At 40.2% G+C, this 22,639-nt stretch overlaps 2 protein-coding genes across 3 annotated transcripts; both read right to left on the bottom strand.

Moving 5' to 3' along the window:
- Nucleotides 1-662: 662 nt before the first annotated feature.
- On the bottom strand, nt 663-4,802 carry LOC122742792 (granzyme B(G,H)-like). 2 transcript variants are annotated; one of them, XM_043987298.1, is made up of 5 exons: nt 4,670-4,802; nt 3,954-4,170; nt 2,306-2,441; nt 1,784-2,041; nt 663-951 (listed from the first exon to the last, which is right to left on the bottom strand). In XM_043987298.1, exons 1-5 carry the CDS (start codon nt 4,725-4,727, stop codon nt 802-804), a joined length of 819 nt encoding a protein of 272 aa, XP_043843233.1. In that variant the 5' UTR covers nt 4,728-4,802; the 3' UTR covers nt 663-801. The 2 variants fall into 2 exon arrangements, with proteins under 2 accessions (XP_043843233.1, XP_043843234.1); XM_043987299.1 differs by having other exon boundaries at nt 3,954-4,101; nt 4,670-4,762.
- A 6,559-nt stretch (nt 4,803-11,361) lies between these two features.
- LOC122738587 (granzyme-like protein 1) lies at nt 11,362-21,770 on the bottom strand. The gene is made up of 5 exons (XM_043980580.1): nt 21,713-21,770; nt 20,828-20,978; nt 19,405-19,540; nt 18,684-18,941; nt 11,362-11,511 (listed from the first exon to the last, which is right to left on the bottom strand). Exons 1-5 carry the CDS (start codon nt 21,768-21,770, stop codon nt 11,362-11,364), a joined length of 753 nt encoding a protein of 250 aa, XP_043836515.1.
- Nucleotides 21,771-22,639: the final 869 nt, after the last annotated feature.

The following is a 22,639-nucleotide window of genomic DNA, read 5'->3' as shown; positions in this document are numbered from 1 at the left end:
AATAATTATCTAAAGTGCTGAGCACATTGCCTGCCTGGCACATATTAAGTTCCCCCTTGCCTTCCCATATGTTCCCTTCTCTCCCTTTATTTTCACTTCCCTTCCCCTTTCTTCCTTTCTCTTCTCTTGTCTTCCTTTCTCTTCCCTTCCCTTCTTATTTCTTCCCTTGATTTTATTTCCCTTCCTTTTCCTTTTTTTCCCTTCTCTTCTCTTCCCTTATCCATAAGTGAATAAGAGCAATATGAGTGGCATATCATGATTAAATCATGCTCCCAGATAAAGTGTTCGAGTAGTAGCAGTGAGAACTGAAGTAGTAAGTGACTGATAACCATGCATCCAGGAACCAGACTGTAGGCAGGACCTAGTTAAAAAAAAAACAAAAACATGGCAGGATTTCCTTTATTGGTGGAGAGATAAAGTTTCACTAAGTCTCTAGCTTTATCTCTAAATTGATTACTAATAGTAATGACAAGATGTGCTAGTATGAAGGGCTCCGTATCACCTAATGAAATACAAAGGCTTTAGATTATATGATTTCTAAGATTTTCCAAGCCATATTGGGTTATAACTATGTGAATGTGTCCGTGGATAAGGAGCAATAAAGGCAGAGATGATGGAAAAGGAAAAGAAAAAGGAATGGGTATAACCACAAATGAGCATTCAGGTTTATTAGGATACGGTCCATCTTCTTTCCCACACAATGTTCTTAGTTTTAGCCTCTGTATCCAGGGGGTAATTTTGGGAACAGCATCGTCAACAGAGAGAATGATTCATGCTTGGGAGCAGGACCTCACCTGATGCTTAGTACTCATGAATTTTCATTGTTCTCCTGATCCATGGTAAGAAGCTGGAGATCCGAGTATAGACCCGAGGGTTGTTCCCATATTTAGGTCCATAGGAGACAATGCCCTGGGCCACTCTATCACACACGAGAGGACCTCCAGAGTCTCCCTAAAAGACACAGAGGATTGATGGTCATTCAGAGGCCATCCTTACCCATCAATTCTTCCCACATTTCAAGGAGAACCAAACTACTGAGGGAACTCCACCAGATTTGGAGAGACCTGACACCAAATAATGTATCTCCCAGTCCTCAAAGACTCTAGGTTGCCCTTTTCAATTTATAAGGAAGCCACTGATTTCTCTCACTCTTCCCAAAAGTACTTCATATGAAGTTGTACTGAAGTAACCTCACATTGCCCAGGAAGTGGACATTCGTACAACCATATGCTCAAGGAAAGTGGAGTAACAAGAACAACAGGAGCAGCATTTTAAGGTTTCTAAAACCTTTTACAAATCTCTCTTTTTTTTTTTTTAAGTGAGGCAATTGGGGTTAAGTGACTTGCCCAGGGTCACACAGCTAGTAAGTGTTAAGTGTCTGAGGCCGGATTTGAACTCAGGTGCTCTATCCACTGAGCCACCTAGCTGCCACCTTTTGGTTTTGTTTTGTTTTGTTTTGTTTTTTTTACAAATATCTCTTTTTATCCTCACAATAATCCTATAAGGTAGGTACTTTTATTATACACATTTTACATGTGAGAAAATTGAACCCAGGAGAGATTAAGTGACTTTCTCAATGCCATAGAGAGAGAAAGTGTCTGAATTTCTTCCTACTACATGTCCTGTACTCCATCAGTTGCAACATCTAGCTTAACAATTCCCCTTGGAAACTGGATTAAGGAAAACCAACCCATTTCTCTATGAAAACTTTTTATAATTCAGAATCTTAATGCTCCTGAGTGAATTCAAAAGAACTTTCAAAATAGTAGTGCCACTGACATACCCTAAAAGAAGCTTTTTGGTCTTTGGGATCTCCAGCACATATCTCGGTAGAATTATTGTAGTATTTGGGGTATTTGTCCTTGCACTCATGATCCTCTCTCACTTTGAGCTCCACCTCCTGAAGTGTGTCTGATGATATCTTCTTGCGAGTATTCCCCCAGCCTGCCACAATACAACGCATCCGAGGTCTCAGCCTGTCCTTCCTCCTGGGCAAGGCCAAGAGCCCAACAGCTCTGGTCAGCTTAGCCTTCTTCTTCAGCTGTCACAGAAAGGAAAAATATTCCAGCTCTCCTCAATCCCCTCCCCAAGGGAACACACACAGAGACAGTTATGGGTCTCCTCTTTCTTCTCACCTCCCAGATATCCAGTCCTAGCAACCCACCAGAACCATACCCTTCAGAGCTGCTGCATAAAGAAATGGAGAAAGTGTGAGGGGGCAGAAAGAAGGCTCTCTCTCATTAGAAGTCTAAGGGGCTTTCCTTGCAGGTGACCCAGAGTATGTAAATACTGAAGGGCACAGTACCTGTAGCAGCATGATATCATTGTTGTGGGTCTTGTTGTCATAATCTTTATGAGGAATAGCTCTGAGCACAGGAATCTGCTGCTGGGTCTTTTCCGACTTCTTGATGTTGTGAGCCCCCAGAGTGATGTTTATTAAACTACAAAGAAAATAAGGGAGGGAGAGTCACAGATGTGAAATCCCTGGGGAATTCTCAGAGGGGCAAGCAGCCTGATGGTGTGGAAAGACCGCCATATTTGCACTCAATAGTGCTTCCAATTCAACTACTCCCTGACTTTGGACAAGTTAATTAACTTTTCCAGTCTTCAATTTCTTCATCTGTTAAAGGAGGGGGTTAGACTTGGTAACCACTGAGGTAACTTTCAGTACTAGAGAGATGATGTACGATCCCATGATCCCTGATCCCACAGCACAGACACAGGAAGAAGAAAAGAGCCCTGGCAGTTGCCACCACCAAAGAGAAAGAGGTCCAGAGAGCAAAAGAATAAAGTCTCCTTGCTGGATGTCCTTCCCCTTAGAGGTACCTCTGAGCAGCTTTGGAGGCTCAGTGGGTCTCAAGGTCATGGATGGTCCTAAGAAAAGTTTGGAAATTATCAAATTCTAACTGTTATGTCACAAGACTAGATGCTGCTCCCAGAAGCCCCCACAGAAGACCTGGAGGCAGATGCAGACCTGCTTTCACTATGCAGGGTGCTCCTTGCTCTTGGTGTCTTCTTCTTCAGCAATAAACTTCCTGGCACTGAGCCTAAATCAAGAGGTTAATGATGTACCCTGCTGGACTACACATTTTCAATTTTAAAAATAAAGTTCAAACATAAAGAATTGGATCTAATGAGAAATTCATGCTCTAAAGAAGGCTAATCAGCCAGTCAGCTTGGTGATACAGTGGAGAAACTGTTGGGCTTGGAGTCAGGAAAACTCTAGTTCAAATTGGACCCCACCACCAGCACTTATGAGCTTTGTGACCCTGGACAAGTCATTCATCTCTGTCTCATTTTTCCAGCTATAAAATGGGGGTAATAGCCAGATAATCTACCTCACACTGGGTTTTTGTGACAATCAAATGTTATATTGTAAAGTACTTAGCACAGTTCCCAGCTCATTACTATGTGCTATATAAATGCTTGTTCTCTTCCTTATGCTACCTCTGCCAACTCCGGTAGGAGACATTACTTTAAGAAGATCCTTCCCGCATTTTTGGAAAACCTCACAATGGACAACCTATTCAATCTCCATATAGAACCAACTTTCTCCATAAATGTCTCTTGTCAGGGCTGAAGGATGTTGAGAAGTTGCCAGGTTAATCTTGGAGAGCTCATGAGGTTCCTTCTTTGTGAAGCAAATAAGGCGGGGGTGGAGAGGGGATCATACCTTTTTGTTTTGTTTTGTTTTAGTGAGGCAATTGGGGTTAAGTGACTTGCCCAGGGTCACACAGCTAGTAAGTATTAAGTGTCTGAGGCCGGATTTGAACTCAGGTACTCCTGACTCCAGGGCCGGTGCTCTATCCACTGCGCCATCTAGCTGCCCCCGCCATCTAGCTGTCCTGAGGGGATCATACCTTGTTGTATTCTCCAGGACACCCTGATGTCCCCATTCAAAATCTGCAGGGCTGTCAAAAGCAAAGGATAGGGACCCTGATCTGATGGCTCACCTGCCCCAGCAGTGAGCTGCTGTCAGCAAAAAGTCCTCTCGAACCAGGAAAGCACCACATGTACCTTCTTCGTTTTTATAGCTGTACTTCAGATATGCCATGTATGGCCGGGAATGGGGTTTTGCCTCCCGGCCTCCAATAATTTCCCCTATAGAAGAAACTGCATTGTGAGTCTTAGAGGAAGCATGGTCTCCATTTTCCTGACTTCTCCAGGAAGCTGGAATAAGGGAGACAGATGGTCTGGAGTTGGAAGAAGGCTTTGAAAGAGGATTGGAGGCAGAATGCCAAGTTCTACAGGAGAATCCAAGGGACTGAGACCCTGGAATCCTGGGTCTTCTGAACACTCATCCAGAGTATTATGTTCCCTTCGCAAGCCCCATCTTTATCCCTCCCCTCCCCTCCAAAATAGGAAAAGCCAGTCTTTTGTCTAGACCAATACTACTTCAAACAGCCAAAGATTAAAAAGAGAGGACTAAGTTTTCATTTAGACAAGGGCTCAAAAACCTTTGGAAAATCCTCTCCCAATATTCCTTACTTTTTTTCTGAGGTGAGATCAGCATGACCTGGGAATGGGCCAAAATTAGTCCTCCTCAGAGAACAGTTTTGAGGCCAAGGATCTACAGTAGGGCTGGAAGGATTAGGTATTTAGCAGAGGAAGAATAGAGGCTTTGGGGGCCAAATTCAAACTCTTTAAGATGGGAAATAAAAGTACTCACCAGCTCTAGCACCAGGAGATTGAAGCAAAGTCACTAAGAGGGAGAACAGGAAATGCATCTTACCCGAGAGGTACCCAAAGGAAGTACTGCTTTTACCAGCATATGCCCAGAATTTGAATCTCCTAACAGGAAGGAGAGGAGGTACTCAAGTGACCTCACAGCCCTCCTAGTTAGTCCATATATGTCTAAACTGGGCACCAGTGCACAGTCAAAACCATTTAAGTGATGCAATTCTGTTGCTTAGAGACAACAGAAATGATCAAACAACCAAGATTTCAACCACAGTCTCAATGAGTCATTGCTTATCACTTTTACATACAGGATGTAGGCTCCTGGGAGGGGGAGGCAGGCCATGGTCTTGGTTTGGAAATCCCTTGAAGGAAGAGGGCTGTGTTTTACTCAGCTTAGTGAACTAATAGCATTTAGCGCAGTTTATGAACTTATACATAATAGGTTTCTCAGCCTTTTAATGCTATTAATAATCTCAGCTGTCTTTCTTACCAAGACAAAACCTGAGGGGCAGCTAGGTGGCACAGTGGATAGAGCATTGATCCTGGATTCAGGAGTACCTGAGTTCAAATCCAGCCTCAGACACTTGACACTTACTAGCTGTGTGACCCTAGGCAAGTCACTTAATCCCAATTGCCTCACCAAAAAAAAAAAAAACTAAACCTGGGTGACTTGGTGATACAATGGATAGAGTACTGGCCCTGTAATCAGAAGGACCTGAGTTCAAATCCAGCCTCAGACACTTGACACTTACTATCTGTGTGACACTCGACAAGTCTCAATCCTTATTGCTTCAAACTTCCAGGGCTTGGGGTGGCTAGGTAGTTCAGGAGGACCTGAGTTCAAATCTGGCCTTAGACACTTGACACTTACTACCTGTGTGATCCTGGGCAAATTGCTTAACCTCCATTGCCCCCCCCCCCCAAAAAAGAAAAAACAAAAACTTCCAGAGCCATCTTCAGTTGTCTTGATGTATATCTTGCCACTGGACCCAGATGGCTCTGGAGAAGAGAGTGAGGCTATTGACTCTGCTAATTCCTCCCTCACTTAAATCTAAATCATTGCAAATCATGAGATCCCCTCCTGATGTCACAGTCCCCTTCAACAATGAGGGACACACAACAACGACCCTCCCATCTGTATCCTTTACCTTACTACCATTCTCATTTTCTCTATGACTTTACTCTATCTGTCTCCCTTCCCATGCACACTACTTTTTGTAAAATGCATTTATTATATAGGTATTGACCTATGTTCCCTTCCAGCACTGTGCTAGACACTGGGGGATACAAAGATTAAAAATAAAACCGTCCCTTTCCCTTAGGAATGTAAACTTTATTGGCCACAGCTCTTCTTTCAATCTGTTATTTTTCCCTATTTCCATCATGTCTGTCTCTTTGTGACCCCGTTTATAGTTTTGTTGGCAATAATACTGCAATGATTGGCCATTTCCTTCTCCAGGTTATTTTACAGATGCAGAAACTGAAGCAAAAAGGGTTAAGTGACTTGCCTAAGGTCACATAGCAAATGTCTGAGATGGATTTGAACTGAGGAAAATGAGTATTACTGACCAAGCCCAGCACTCTATCCATTGAGCCCTGTAGTTGCCCATATACATACCTTTACCATTAGTAACCCTCTTTCTGATACACTTAATATACAAATGTTATACACACATAAACACACACAAACTTTGAGATATATTCAAATCTAGGGAAGCAGCAAGGGGAGACTTCAACAAGAAGCTTAACTGGCCAGTCATAACCTTATGAAAATGGTTGAACAACCCAGATGTAGGGGTGGTTTCTTAAGATGTGAGTTTACTAGTGGTCTATGAAGAACTAACTTGTCACAGAAGAGGAAAGAGTTGGAACGTGAATGTATTGAAAAGTTCTTGCTTGTCTGCAAATGCTTACACTTTCCTCCCTGATCTTTTAATTCTTTTGGGGGAAAGTAAGGGGATAAGAATTTAGCAAGAACCTACTATATAGAGCACTGTGCTATATTTTTAAAATAACTGATTATTTTACCTTCTAAGTACTCAGAGTTATAAGGAGCACTGACCTCTCTTCCTCTTATGGCTCTGGGTCCTTTAATAGAAATTCAAGAAATTTTAAAATATTTATGCCCCTTTATAACTATTTCAAAATAATTCATTTCTTTTGTAATATAATGCATATCATTCATTTGTTTGTTTGTTTGACTGTTGATTTGTTGATCCATTTATTTATCTATTTATTTGCTCAATTATTATTTAATTAATTGACTAATTAATTTGTTTGTTGTGTTTAAGAATTTTATTCTAAAAAGAGGCCCATAAGGCTTCACCAGACTGCCCAGGGCATCCCTGGCACACACACACAAAGGTCAAGAACACTAGGTCTTGTAACTAGGAGAGCTTGAGAGCCTAGCTCCTAGAAATAGAAGAAAGGAGTGGTCATACTGGAATTCACATCTTCATTCAACACAAGAATCTCTCTTTGGGTGGGGGTGACATTTGGGGCTATTCATTCATTTACCAAACATTTATCCAATAAGTACATAGTAGAGGTAGATTACTGTCCTAAGTTTTATAGTAGTAGTAGAAATAGAGTAGTGTCATAACTTATGAGAAGAAAGCAATGAAAAACAAGATTTGCCTTTCACTCCAGAAATTTACAAAGCAATTAAGAGATGTACATGTAACTATAATTTTAAAAGTAGAACATGCTAATAATAGCTAAAATTTATATAGACATTTAACTTTTGCAAAGTGCTTAACAAATATCTCATATGATCCTCCTAACAACCTTGGGATGTGGGTTCTATCATAATAGCCATTTTATAGCTGAGGAAAACTGAGGCAGACAAAGGTGAAGTGAGACTCTATTTATTGCACCCCCTAGCTTCTTCAGTATATGATTGTATCTATAAGAAGTACACAGTGCTAAGTTCATAGTAGGGAGAAATAATTTTTGAGGTGGGAAGATCAAGGAAGACGTCGTAGAGCATTTAGTTAGGTTATGAAGAATGGGTAGAATTAGGGGAAAACACTGGGTTCTCCAGCTTCTAAGCTATGCCTGCCATCTAAATTATAGCATGCTGGACATGGAACCAGTTCAAATACTATAAACCTATTTTGTGTTAATTTTCTGTGTATATGTTTTTGTGTGTGTACATTTTAAGGTTTCCAAAGCACACTACAAATATTATCCCATTTGGTCCTTACAACCTTGGGGGTATATACTATTATGATCTTTATTTTAAACTTGAGGAACCTGAGGCAGACAAAGGTAAAATGACTCACCCAGATTCACACAGTAAGTATCCAAGGATGATTTTAAGTCAGGTCTTTCTGATTCCAGGTTCAGTGTTTGATCCTCTATACTACTTACTTATCCTTTAAGCTCTAATAATAATAGGCAAGCATTAAGTAGTGTGATTGACTTTTATTCCTTTGCTTCTACAATTTATGGAGTTATAATTTTTATTAAGCAAATGGACTTCCTTTTTGCCTGTCTAACACAATTTGGAAGAATGATAATTGAGAAAATAGACTCCAACATCAGGGTTCAATTTTGCCATGGGGTTTGTGATGCAAGGGGCCAACACTTAGATTTTTCCTAAATTCTGACATCTAATAAGAGGAAGCCTTTTGCTTAACCTGACCTTTGAGACAATAAATAAATTAGGAAAAAATATTGTGTCTGGAAAGTATTAAAAGTATCCCTTTCGAGGCAGAAAGCTGGGAAACAATTTTTGAGGCCAGTGCTTCTGATAAAGGCCTCATCTCTAAAATATATAGGGAATTAAATCAAATTTATAAGAATCCAAGTCATTCCCCAATTGAGAAATGGTCAAAGGATATGAACAGGCAGTTTTCTGATGAAGAAACCAAAGCTATCTATTCCCATATGAAAAAATGCTCTAAATCTCTAATGATTAGAGAGATGCAAATTAAAACAACTCTGAGGTACCACCTGACACCTATCAGATTGGCTAAAATGACAAAAAAGGAAGATAATAAATGTTGGAGAGGCTGTGGGAAAATTGGAACACTAATGCATTGTTGGTGGAGCTGTGAGCTGATCCAACCATTCTGGAGAGCAATTTGGAATTATGCCCAAAGGGCGATAAAGCTGTGCATACCCTTTGACCCAGCAATCCCACTTTTAGGTCTTTTGCCCAAAGAAATCATGGAAGGGGGAAAGGGACCCACATGTACAAAAATATTTATAGCTGCTCTTTACGTGGTAGCAAGGAATTGGAAGTTGAGGGGGTGCCCATCAATTGGGGAATGGCTGGACAAGTTGTGGTATATGAATACAATGGAATACTATTGTGCTGTAAGAAATGATGAGCAGGAAGAGTTCAGAGAAACCTGGAGGGTCTTACGTGAGCTGATGATGAGTGAGATGAGCAGAACCAGAAGAACATTGTACACAGTATCATCAACATTGAGTGTTGACCTACTGTGATGGACTATATTCTTCTCACCAATGCAATGGTACAGAAGAGTTCCAGGGAACTCATGATAGAAGAGGATCTCCAAATCCAAGAAAAAAAAAGAAAGAAAGAACTGTGGAGTATAGATGCTGATTGAACCATATTATTTCTTTTGTTTTGGGTGCTGTTGTTTTTTTTTTCTATTTTGAGGTTTTGCATCACTGCTCTGATTCTTTCTCTTGTAACAGGATTAATGCAGAAATAGGATTAATGTTATTATGTGTATATATATGTGTGTGTATATATATATCTATATGTATATGTATAGATATATATAGATATAACCTATATCAGATTACCTGCTGTCTAGGGGAGGGGGGAGGGAGGGGAGGGAGGGAGGGAGAAAAATCTGAAAGTGTAAAGCATGTATAAACAAAAGTTGAGAACTATCTTTACATGTAATGGAAAAAATAAAATATCTCAAAAAAAAAAAAAGTATCCCTTTCAGGGGCAACTAGGTGGTGCAGTGGATAGAGCACTGGCCTTGGAGTCAGGAGGACCTGAGTTCAAATCTGGCCTCAGACACTTAACACTTACTAGCTGTGAGACCTTAGGCAAGTCACTTAACCCCAATTGCCTCACTAAAAATTAAAAAAAAATTTTTAAAAGTATCCCTCTTATTTGGGTAATAGCCCTACAAATTGTGGTATGGGAATGTCATGGAATGTTGTGCAGTAAGAAACAACAAATGTGAGGAATTCAGAAAAACACAGGAAAACTTATGAGGTGATGTAAAGAGAGCCAAGAAGAAGTAAGAGAAAGATATGTATAATGACTGTTATAATATAAATGAAAATCATAATAAAAAGTAGTTCAACTCAGATTAATTGCAGTGCACAAATTTGGTCCTAGAGATCAGAAAGTGTTAACACATCTCTCCACTTGGCAGAGGAATATGGGACGTGGACAAAATGCCATAAAATTTCAGACTTTGTTACTGTCAGTCATTTTTACAGAAATGTTTTTCCTTTGTTACTAGAGAGGATTTAGGGTCCAAGTAGTACATTAGGAAATGACTATCACATATATATATATTTTTTAAAGACATCAATGAAAAATGAGGGAGAGAGTGATTGGAAGTGCCTGATAGAAGTAGCTCATTGGTATGGTGGACAGAGTTCTGAGCCTGGGGTCAGGAAGTCTGAAGTTCAAATCTAGCTTCAAACACTTAGTTTGGGGGCTCTGAGAAACTCACTTCATCTCTGCCTGAGTTTACTCATCTGTTAAATGGAGGCAATGATAGCAATGATAACACTTGCCTCAGAGTAGTTGAAAAGGTAAAATAAAATAACTATCTAAAGTGCTCAGCATAATGCCTGCCCGGCACAAAGTAAATGCGTGATAAGTGCTTATTTCTTTCCCTTCCCTTCTTTCCCTTCCCTCTTTTTCTCTTCCTTTCCCTTCCCTTCCCTTCCTTCTCTTCCTTTCTTGTCCTTTATATTCCCTTTCCTTCCATTCCTTTCCAGATAAGTGAATGAGAGCTATGAGTGACATATCAGGATTGACTCATGCTCCTAGATAAAGTGCTCTGGCAGTAGCAGTTAGGGCTGAAGGGATAGGTGACTGATAATCATATATCCAGGAACTTGACTGTTGAAATGAACTAGTAAAAAAACAAAACATGGCAAGATTTCTTTTGTGGGTGGAAAGATAAAGTTTCAAAAAGTCTCTAGCTCTATCTCTAAACTTACTCATAATATTAAAGACAATATAGGCTAGCATGAAGGGCTCTGTATCACCTAATATAATACAAGAAACAGATTATATGATTTCTAAGACTTTTCCAGGCGTATTGTTTTATAACTATGTGAACTTGTCTGGGGAAAAGGAGCAATAGAGGCAGAGATGGTGGAAAGGAAAAGAAAAAGGAATGGGTATAACCACAAATTAGCATTCAGGTTTATTAGGATATGGTCCATCTTTATTCCCAAATATTCCTCTTATCTTCAGGATCCGAATCCAGGGACCATTGTTTTGTTTTGTTTTTTTTTAGTGAGGCAATTGGGGTTAAGTGACTTGCCCAGGGTCACACAGCTAGTTAAGTATTAAGTGTCTGAGGCCGGATTTGAACTCAGGTACTCCTGACTCCAGGGCCGGTGCTCTATCCACTGTGCCATCTAGCTGCCCCTCAGGGACCATTTTTGGTAACAAGGTCAACAGAGAGAATGATTCATGCTTGGGAGTAGGATTTCTGATGCTTAGTACTCAGGAGTTTTCATTGTTCTTTTGATCCATGGTAAGAAGCTGGAGATCCGAGTATAGACCCGAGGGTTGCTTCCATCTTTAGGTCCATAGGAGACAATGCCCTGGGCCACTCTATCACACACGAGAGGACCTCCAGAGTCTCCCTAAAAGACACAGAGGATTGATGGTGATTCAAAGGCCCTCCTTCCTTACCTATCAATTCTTCCTATATTTTTATTTTATTTTATTTTATTTTGGTGAGGCAATTGGGGTTAAGTGACTTGCCCAGGGTCACACAGCTAGTAAGTGTCTGAGGCCGGCTTTGAACTCAGGTACTCCTGAATCCGGGGCCGGTGTTTATCCACTGCGCCATCTAACTGCCCCCTTCCTATATTTTAAATAGAACCAAGCTACTGAGGGACTACTATCTGATTTGAAGAGACCTGACACCAAATCATGTATCTCTCAGTCCTCATAAACTCCAGTTGCCCCTTTCAATTTATAAGGAAGCCATTGATCCCTCTCACTCTTCCTAAAAGTTACTTCACATGAAGTTGCACTGAGGTAACCTCATATTCCCCAAGATGTGTACATTTTTACAGACATGTGCTCAGGGGAAGAGGGTAACAACAACAGCGACAATAGCAGCCCTTTAAGGTTCCCAAAACCCTTTAAAAATATATCTTTTTATCCTCACAATAATCCTGGGAGGTAGGTGCTCTTATTATCCACATTCTACAGATGAGAAAAGTGAGCATGGGAGAGAGTAAGTGACTTTCTCAGTGTCAGATAGCTAGTAAGTGTCTGAGGCTGAATTTTTTTTCTTTGCCAGGTCCTGCACTCCATTAATGCACTATTTAGCTTCCCACTTGCCTTTGGAAACTGGATTATGGGGAACCATCCCATATCCCTATGAAAATTCTTTATTCTTCAGTTTCTGAGTTCTCCCAAGTGACTTCAAAACAGTTTTCAAACTAGTAGTCTTGGGGAGGGAGCTAAGGTGTCAGAGGAAAGTCAGTGACTTGCTTGAGCTCTCCCAAACACCCCTCCAAATACCTTTAAATAATGTCATAAGATAATTCCTGGAGCAGCAGAACTCACAAAAGGACAGTGTGAAATAATTTTCTAACCAAAGACAATTTAGAAGATTGGCAGGAGAGGTATGTTGTACCTGGGTAAGAGTAGAGAATAGTCCAGCACAGGCCTGTGCCAGCACAAACCTAGCCCCAACAAACCAGAAGCAAGATATAGGAGCAACCTAATCAGCAGTATCAGCAGCTGCTTCCACAGCCCTCAGCCCACAAATGCTAAGATGGGTCAAACAACCTGTCAGAAGGCGATTGCAATGGTCTCTTTGCTAGCACTTAGCAGGACTCTGTGGATTTGCCCATACTCAGGTCCAAGTTGCAATGTTCCGTGGCAGTCCTAGGGTGAGGAGGAGCTTTAACACAACAGAGCTTGAGGCAGCAGTGGAATGGGGACTCTCATCAGAGTTCTAGTGCAAAGTGTTTGTGGTTGCTCACAGACCAGAGCATGGGATGGGAGAGTAATAAACAGATGTTTCCCTAGATAATACAACCTTGGAAGAGCTGAAAACTTACAAGTACCTAAAAGTATGTCTGAAAACAGCTGCACAAAACACCTCAAGCACGGGATAGTGTTTCCTCCTCCATGGAATCAGAGCCCTGCTTTAACAAAGTAGAGTTAAAAGTCAAAATCTGACCATAGAAAGTTATTATGGTGCAAAGGAAGATCAAAACATACACTCAGCAGAAGACAATAAAGCCAAATCTTCTACATCCAAAGCCTCCAAGAAAAATATAAATTGATCTCAGGCCATGGAAGAGCTCAAAAAGGCTTTTGAAAATCAAGTAAGAGAGGGAGCCAAGATGGTTGAGAGAAGCCAGGAAGTTGCTTAAGCTCTCCTGAGTTTCCCTCAAGAACAATATTAAATCAAGCCACTAAATGTACAAAAAGACAGAGAGACACAATCTTCCAACTTGAGATAACTTAGAAGACTTCAGGAAACGTCTGTCTCACTTGGGTGAAAGGGGAGCACAGTGCAACTAAGGGAAACATGGAGGGTGTCTGGGTGAGTCAGCAAGAGGCTCCAGCCCACAAAACAGATCAATATATGAGGCCTCTTGGTCCTTGCTCAGTAGGCTGGTGGTGCAGCAGGCTGGTTGTGAGACCCATGATGCCCAGCTGAGAGGACAAACTGCCAGCTATAGAACCATCCATAGGACAGGCATGCCTTGCCCAAGCCAACCCAGCACAGGGAGCAAGCCCAGAGCCATGAGAAATCTACAAGCCACAGAGGCCTCTGAGCAGAAAGCCAATGAACAGGGCCCTATACCTGAGCACAAGACACTTGCAACAGTGGCCCCTATGTCCCAGGAGCAGACCAAAACTTTAAAAGTCAAAAAAAAAAAAAAGGGGCAGCTAGATGGTGCAGTGGATAAAGCACTGGCCCTGGATTCAGGAGTACCTGAGTTCAAATCCAGCCTCAAACACTTAACACTTACTAGCTGTGTGACCCTGGGCAAGTCACTTAACCCCCATTGCCCCACAAAAAAAAAAAGCTACAATATGAATAAGAAACAGGAAAGGGTCCTTACCATTGATAGCTTCTATGGTGACAGGGAAGACCAAAACACAAACTCAGATTAGGACAATATTCTCGAAATGCCTACCTGTGAAGCCTCAAAGGGGAAGATGAATTCATCTGAAGACTTCTGGAAGAGCTCAAAAAGGATTTTAAAAATCAAATGAGATAGGTAGAAGAAAAATGGGAAAAGAAATGAGAGTTAAGCAAGAAAACTATGAAAAAAGAGTCAACAGCTTGGAAAAGGAAGCACAAAAATTGACTGAAGAAAACAATTCCTTAAAAAATAAAATTGGCCAAATGGAAAAAGAGGTACAAAAGCTTACTGAGGAAAATAATGACTTAAAAATTAGAATTGGGCAGATGGAAGCTAATGACTTCATGAGATAACAAGAATCTATCAAACAGAATCAAAAGATTGAAAAAAATGTGAAATGCCTCATAGGAAAAACAACTGACCTAGAAAAAGAGCCAGAAGAGATAATTTAAGAATTATTGAAATACCTGAAAGTCATGATGAAAAAAAGAGTCTAGACACCATATTCGAGGAAATTATCAAGGAGAACTGCCCTGATATTGTTGAATCAGTAGATAAAACAATCATTGACAGTATACACTGATCATCACCTAACAGAGACCCCAAAAGGAAAACTCCAAAGAATATTGTAGCCAAATTCCAGAATTATCAGGTGAAGGAGAAAATACTACAAGCAGCCAGAAAGAAAATAATTAAATATCTTGGAGCCACACTCAGGATTACATAGGACCTGGCAGCTTTAACATTGAAGGCTCAGAAGGCTTGGAACATGATATTCCAGAAGCAAAACTCTGGTAAGGAGAGATAGGGTGAAACAAGAAAAAAAAGTAGAAACAAAGGGGAAAATAGGATGGAGGGAAATGTACAGAAATCATAACTGTGGGGGCAGCTAGATGGCATAGTGGATAGAGCACCAGCCCTGAATTCAGGAGGACCTGAATTCAAATCTGGCCTCGGACACTTAACACTTACTAGCTGTGTGACCCTGGGCAAGTCACTTAATCCCAATTGCCTCACCAAAAAAAAAAAATAGAAAGAAATCATAACTATGGATATGAATGGGATGAACTCTCCCCATAAAACTGAAGCAAGTAGCTGGGCAGATTAAAAATCAGAATCCTGGGCAGCTAGGTGATGTAGTGGATAAAGCACTGGCCTTGGATTCAGGAGGACCTGAGTTCAAATCCAGCCTCAGACACTTGCCACTTAACTAGCTGTGTGACCCTGGGTAAGTCACTTAACCCTCATTGCCCTGCAAAAAAAAAATCAGAATCCTACAATATGTTGTTTATAAGAAACACATTTGACGCAGAGAGATACACACAGAGTAAAGGTAAAATGTTGGAGCAGAATATATTATGTTTCAGCTAAAGTAAAAAAGGTAGGGATAACAACCCTTATCTCAGACAAAACAAAAGCAAAAACAGATCTAAATAAAATATATAAGGAAGGAAACTACATCTTGCTAAAAGATGTAGATAATGAAGTAATATCAATATTATATATATATATATATATATATATATATATATATATATATATATACATACACCAAGTGGTATGGCATCCAAATTCTTAGAGGAGAAGTTAAATGAGTTACAAGAGGAAAAATACAGCAAAACTATACTAGTGGGGCATCTTAACCTTCCCCTCTCAAAACTAGATAAATCTAACCACAAAATAAACAAGAAGTTGAAGAGGTGAATAGAAGTTTAGAAAATTTAGGTATATTAGGCCTCTGCAGAAAATTGAATGGGCATAAAAAGAAATATATCTTTTTATCAGTAGTATGTGGCACATACACAAAAATTGACCATGTTTTAGGGCACAAAAAACTCACAGTCAAATGTAGAAAGGCAGATATAGTAAATGCATCCTTTTCATATCATGATGCAATAAAAATTACATGTAATAAAGAACCATGGAAAGGTAGACTGAAAAGTAACTGGAAGCTAAATAATCTCATACTAAAGAATGAGTGGGTCAAACAACAAATCACAGAAACAATCAATAACTTCATCCAGAGAACAACAATAATGAGACAACATACCAAAACCTATGGTATGCAACCAAAGCAGTGCTTAGGGGAAATTTTATATTTCTAAATGCTTATATGAATAACATAGAGAAAGAGGAGATCAATGAATTGGGCAAGCAACTAAAAAAGCTAGCAAAAGAATAAATTAAAAATCCCCAATTAAATACTAAATTAGAAATTCTGAAAATCAAAAAAGGGATTAAGAAAATTGAAAGTAAGAAAATATAGAGTTAATAAATAAAACTAAGAGCTGGTTTTATTTTAAAAATAAATAAAATAGATATACCTTTGGTTGATTTGATTTAAAAAGAAAAGAAAGAAGAAAACCAAATTACCATTATGAAAAATGAAAGGGGTGAATTCTCCATCAATGAAGTGGAAATTAAAGAAATAATTAGAAGCTACTTTGCCCAAATCTATGCCAACAAATTTAGCAATCTAAATGAAATGGATGAATATTCACAAAAAATATAAATTGCCCAGATTAACAGAAGAGGAAATAAAAGACCCAAAAAGCCCCATTTTAGAAAAGACAATTGAACAAGCCATCAAAGAACTCCCTAAGAAAAGATCTCCAGGATCAGATGGGTTTACAAGTGAATTCTACCAAACATTAAAGAACAATTAAATCCAATACTATACAAATTATTTGGTAAGATAGGTGAAGAGAGTTTTCTACCAAATAAATTCCTTTTATGACACAAATATGGTGTTGATACCTAAATCATGCAAAGCCAAAACAGAGAAAGAAAATTATAGACCAATTTTTCTAATGAATATTGATACAAAATTTTAAACAAAATATTAGCAAGGAGATTGCAACAATTTATCACCAGAATAATACACTATGACCAGGTGGTATTTATATCAGGTATGCAGGGCTGCTTCATCATTAGGAAAACTACCAACATAATCAAACACAACAATAATAAAACTAACAAAAATCATGTGATTATCTCAATAGATGCAGAAAAAGCTTTTGTCAAAATACAGCACTCATTCCTAGTAAAAATACTAGAAAGCATAGGAATACATGGAGCTTCCTTTAAAATATTAAGCAGTATCTACCTGAAACCACCAGCAAACATATGTAATGGGGATAAGTTAGAGGCATTCCCAATAAGATCAGGGGTGAAACAGGGATATCCATTATAACCTCTATTATTTAATATTGTACTAGAAATGTTAGCTTTAGCAATAAGAGAAGAAAAGGGAATTGAAGGAGTTAGAACAGGCAAGGAAGAAACAAAACTATCACTCTTTGCAGATGATATGATGGTATACTTAGAGAATCAACTAAAAAAGTACTTGAAACAATTAACAACTTTAGCAAAGTTGAAGGATATAAAAGAAATCCACATAAATCATCAGAATTTCTATACATGACCAACAAAGCTCAGCAGCAAGAGATAAAAAGAGAAAGTAATTGTAAACAATATAAAACATTTGGAAGTCTACCTGCCAAGACAAACCCAGAAACTCTATGAACACAATAACAAAATTCTTTTCACGCAAATGAATTCAGATCTAAATAACTGCAAAAATATAAATTTCTCATAGACAGGCCAAGCTAATATAATAAAAATGACAATTCTACCTAAATTAATGTACTGATTCAGTGCCATACCAGACAACCTAAAAATCATTTTATAGAGCTAGAAAAAAATAATAGTAAAATTCATCTAGAAGAACAAAAGGTCAAGAATATCAAGGGACTAAATGAAAAATAATGCAGGGGGCAGCTAGATGGTAAAGTGGATAAAGCACTGGCTCTGGAGTCAGGAGGACCTGAGTTCAAATGCAGCCTCAGACACTTGACACTAGCTGTGTGACTCTGGACAAGTCACTTAATCCTCATTGCCCTGCAAAAAAGACAAAAAAAAAAAAAAAGGAGAAAAATAATGCTGAGGGAGGTGGGTTAGCCATACCAAATCTGAAGCTATACTATAAAGAGTCAATCATCAAAACTATTTGGTACTAGTTAAGAAATAGAGTGGTGGATCAATGGCGTAGGTTGGAATATAAAGTTTTTTTAAAAATCAATGTGAAAAGTAATGATGAACAGGAGGACTTCAGAGAAACCTGGAAGGACTTACAGGAATTGGTACTGACTGAGAGGAGCAGAAACAGAACACTGTATACAGTAACAGCAACATTGTGTGATGAACAATGGTGATAGACTTGGCTCTTTTTAGCAATGCAATGGCCCAAAACAATTTCAAAGAACTTCATGATAGAAAATGTTCTCAATATCCAGAAAAAAGAACTGTGGTTTATGAATGCAGATTGAACCATAATGTTTCTACTTTGGGACTGTTTTTTTCTGTCTTTTATGAGGTTTTTCCCTTGGGTTCTGCCTCTTCTTTCACAATATGACTAATGCAGAAATATGTTTATTGTGATTGCACATATATAACCTATATTAAATTGCTTTATGTCTTGAGGAAGAGGGAGGAAAGGGAGGGTGGGAGAGGAATTTGGAACTAAAAATCCTATGAAAACAAATGTTAAAAACTATCCTTATATGTAACTGGATAATAATAAAAATATTAAAAAATAATTAAAAATAATGTTAAAAACAGTTTTCACATGTAATTGAGGGGAAAAATACTAAATTAAAACAAACAAACAAAAACTAGTAGTGATTTTGACATACCCCAAAAGAAGCCTTTTGGTTTTTAGGATCTCCAGCACAAATTTGGGTAGAATTTTTGTAGTATTGAGGGTATCTGTCCATGCACTCACGATCCTCTCTCACTTTCAGTTCCACCTCCTGCAGTTTGTCTGAGAATCCCTCCTTGCGGGTATTCCCCCAGCCTGCCACAATACAATGCATCCTAGGCCTCAGCCTGTCCTTCCTCCTGGGCAAGGCCAAGAGCCCAACAGCTCTGGTCAGCTTAGCCTTCTTCTTCAGCTGTCACAGAAAGGAAAGAGATTCCAGCTCTCCACACTTCCCTCCCCAAGATAGCACACACAGAGACAGTTATGGGTCTCCTCTTTCTTCCCACCTCCCAGACATCCAGTCCTAGCAACCCACCAGAACCATACCCTTCTGGGCTGCTGAATACAGAAATGGAGAAAGTGTGAGGGGGTAGAAAGAAGACTCTTGTTCATTAGAAGTCTAAGGGTCGGGCAGCTAGGTGGCGCAGTGGATAAAGCACTGGCCTTGGATTCAGGAGGACCTGAGTTCAAATCCAGCCTCAGACACCTGACACTTAACTAGCTGTGTGACCCTGGGCAAGTCACTTAACCCTCATTGCCCTGCAAAAACAAAAAAACAAAAACAAAAACAAAAACAAAAACAAACAAAAAAAAGAAGTCTAAGGGTCTTTCCTTGCAGGTGACCCAGACTATATAAATGCTGAGGGGCACAGTACCTGTAGCAGCATAATGTCATTGTTGTAGGTCTTGCTGTCATAATCTTCATGAGGAATAGCTCTGACCACAGGAATCAGCTGCTGGGTCTTTTCTGACTTCTGGATGTTGTGGGCCCCGAGAATGATGCTTATTGAACTACAAAGAAGATAAGGGAGGGAGAGTCACAAATGTGAAATTCCTGGGGAGTTCTCAGAGAGGCACGTAGCATAGATAGGTGGGAAAATGCCATATTTGCACTCAGAGGATGTCACTGTTTATCCCAGTTCAACTACTCCCTGACTTTGGACCAGTCAATTAACTTCCCTGGGCCTCAGTTTCTTCTGTCAAAGGAGGAAGTTGGACTAGGTAACCACTGAGGACCCTTCCAGTTCTAGAGAGATGATGAGAGATCCCACGATGCCTGAGCCCACAGCACAGCCTCAGGCAGAGCAAAAGAGCCCTGGTAGCTGCCACCACCAAAGGGATAGAGGTCTAGTTGAAAGTCTCATTGCTGGATGTCCTTCCCCTTAGAGGTACCTCTGAGCAGCTTTGAAGCCTCAGTGGGTCTCAGGGTCATGGATGGTCCTAAGAAAGGTTTAGAAGTTGTTGAATTCTGACTGTTATGTCACAAGACTAGATGCTGCTCCCAGAAGCCCTCAAAGAAAAGCTGGAGGCAGATGCAGACCTGCTTTCACTATGCATGGTGTTCCTTGCTCTTGATGCCTCCTTCCTCAGAAATAAAACTTCCTGGCACTGAGCCTAAACCAAGAAGTTAATGACTTACCCTGCTGTGCTACACATTTTCAATCAAATTGTAAAACCCAAATGCAAAGAGTTCAATGTAATGAGAATTTCATGCTCTATGGAAGGCCAGTAAGCCAGGGAACTTGGTGATATTGTGGACAAAGTACTGGGCTTGGAATCCAGAAAAATCTAGCTCCAATGGGACCTCCACCATTTACTAATTGTGCGACCCTGGACAAGTCACTTAATTTCTGCCTCATTTCCCTCAACTATAAAATGGGGATAATAGCAGTATCTCTCTGACACAAAGCTGTGGTGAGGATCAAATAAGACAATGTGGGTAAAGTACTTAGCACAGTTCCCAGCACATAGTAGGTGCTATATAAAGGCTTATTCCCCTCATTACCCCACCTCTGCCATGCCCAGTAGGAAATATTTCTGTACCAGTAGGATCCTTCCCACTCTTCAGGACACCACATCTAATGACCACCTATTCAGCTTCTGTGTAGCACTAACTCTATCTATAAATACCTCATGCTTTCAGAAGTTGCCAGGTTAATCTCTATTTGTAAAGGAAATAGAGGCTGGAAGGGAAGGGGGTAAACCTTGTAAGATGTCTCCTAGACAGCCTGCTGTCCCCATTCAGAGCCTACAGGGCTGGCAAAGGCAAAGGCAAAGGACCCTGATCTGATGGCTCACCTTCCCCAGCAATGAGCTGCTGTCAGCAAAAAGTCCTCTCGAACCAGGAAAGCACCACATCTCCCTCCTTTTCCATTTTCATTGCTAAACTTCAGGAATGCCATGTATGGCCTGGAATGGGGTTTTGTCTCCCGGCCTCCAATAATTTCCTCTATAGAAGAAACTGCATTATGAGTCTTAGAGGAAGCATGGTCTCCATTTTTCTGACTTCTGCAGGAAACTGAAATGAAGGAGACAGAACGCCCAGAAAAGGGATGGGAGGCAGAATGCCAAGTGCTACAGGACAATCCAAGCACCTGAGATCCTGGACTCCTGCATCCTCTGGACACTTATCCAGAATAATAAACTTCCTGCCCAGGCCCCAATTTTATCTCCTAAGAAAAATAAAAGAAGAGGTCAGTCTTTTGTCTATACCAATACTATTTTAAAAACCAGAAGATTGGGGGCAGCTAGGTGGCGCAGTGGATAAAGCACCGGCCCTGGATTCAGGAGTACCTGAGCTCAAATCCGGCCTCAGACACTTGACACTTACTAGCTGTGTGACCCTGGGCAAGTCACTTAACCCCCATTGCCCCGCAAAAACAAAAAACAAACAAACAAACAAAAAAACAAAACCCAAAAAACAGAATATTAAAATGAGAGAACTAATTGTTCATTCAGACAAGGGCTCAAAGACCTTTGGAAAATCCTCTCCTAATATGCCTTACTTTTTATCTGAGGTGAGATCAGCATGACCCTGGGAATGGCCAAGACCAATACTCCTCAGAGAACAGTTTTGAGGTCAAGGATCTACAGTAGGGCTGGAAGGATTAGGTCCTTAGCCGAGGAAGGACAGAGGCTCTGAGGGCCAAATTCAAACTCTTTAGGGTGGGAAATGGAACTCACCAGCTCTAGTAGGAGGAGATTGAAGCAAGGTCACCAAGAGAAGGAACAGGAAATGCATCTTGACAGAGAAAGCATCCAAAACAAGTACTGGGTTTATTGCCAAGTCCCAGAACTTGTATCTCCTGATAGAGCAAGGAGAGGAGGTGCTCAAGTGACCGCACTGCCCTCCTAGTTCAGTCCATAGATGTCTAAGCTGGGCACCAGTGCACAGTCACAAAACCATTTAAATGATGCCATTCTGTTGCTTGGAGAAAACAGAAATTATTAAAGAACCAATATTTCAACCACAGCCTCAATGATTTGCTGCTAATCAACTTTACTTACAGGATGTAGGGTCCTATCAGAGGAAGGAAGGGCAGGAAACCCCTTAAAGGCAGAAGGCTGGGTTTCACTCAGATTAGTGAACTGACAGCATTTAGCACAGTAAGGAACTTATACATAGTAGGTTTCTTAGCTCTTTAAAGCTATTCATCATCTCAGCACTATTTCTTACTAAGCCTAACCCTTCTTCCTTGGCATCTAGGTAGCATGGTAGATAGAGCACTGGCCCTGTATTCAGGAAGACCTGAGTTCAAATCTAGCCTCAGACACTTGACACGTACTAGCTGTGTGACGCTGGAAAAGTCACTTAACCCTGATTTCTTCAAACATCCGGGGCCATCTCCAGTCATCCTGATGTATATCTTGCCATTCGACCCAGATGGCTCTGGAGGAGAGAGGCTAGTGACTTTGCAGAGCCTTCCCTCACTTAAATCTAATTAATTACAAGTCATGAGATCACCTCCTGATGTCATGGTCCTCTTCAAGGATGAAGGACACACGGGGCAGTTAGGTGGTGCAGTGGATAAAGCACCAGCCCTGGATTCAGGAGTACCTGAGTTCAAATCCAGCCTTAGACACTTGACACTTACTAGCTGTGTGACCCTG

Source organism: Dromiciops gliroides, chromosome 2, assembly GCF_019393635.1.
Source record: "Dromiciops gliroides isolate mDroGli1 chromosome 2, mDroGli1.pri, whole genome shotgun sequence".
Taxonomy (NCBI): domain Eukaryota; kingdom Metazoa; phylum Chordata; class Mammalia; order Microbiotheria; family Microbiotheriidae; genus Dromiciops; species Dromiciops gliroides.
Note: the sequence above shows the minus strand (reverse complement) of the source record. Positions and strands in the feature narration are given on the sequence as shown.

Excerpts from the sequence above, each read along its gene's own strand:
- LOC122742792 (XM_043987298.1), bottom strand. The coding sequence starts at position 4,727 with ATGCATTTCCTGTTCTCCCTCTTAGTGACTTTGCTTCAATCTCCTGGT. Across the intron at positions 4,171-4,669 it reads ATCTCCTGGTGCTAGAGCTG|CTTCCTGGAGAAGTCAGGAA; the intron begins GTGAGTACTTTT and ends CCCTTATTCCAG. Across the intron at positions 2,042-2,305 it reads ATGATATCATGCTGCTACAG|CTGAAGAAGAAGGCTAAGCT; the intron begins GTACTGTGCCCT and ends TTTCTGTGACAG.
- LOC122738587 (XM_043980580.1), bottom strand. The coding sequence starts at position 21,770 with ATGCATTTCCTGTTCCTTCTCTTGGTGACCTTGCTTCAATCTCCTCCT. Across the intron at positions 19,541-20,827 it reads GCAGCTCATTGCTGGGGAAG|TTCAATAAGCATCATTCTCG; the intron begins GTGAGCCATCAG and ends TCTTCTTTGTAG. Across the intron at positions 11,512-18,683 it reads ACCAAAAGGCTTCTTTTGGG|GGAGACTCTGGAGGTCCTCT; the intron begins GTATGTCAAAAT and ends TGTGTCTTTTAG.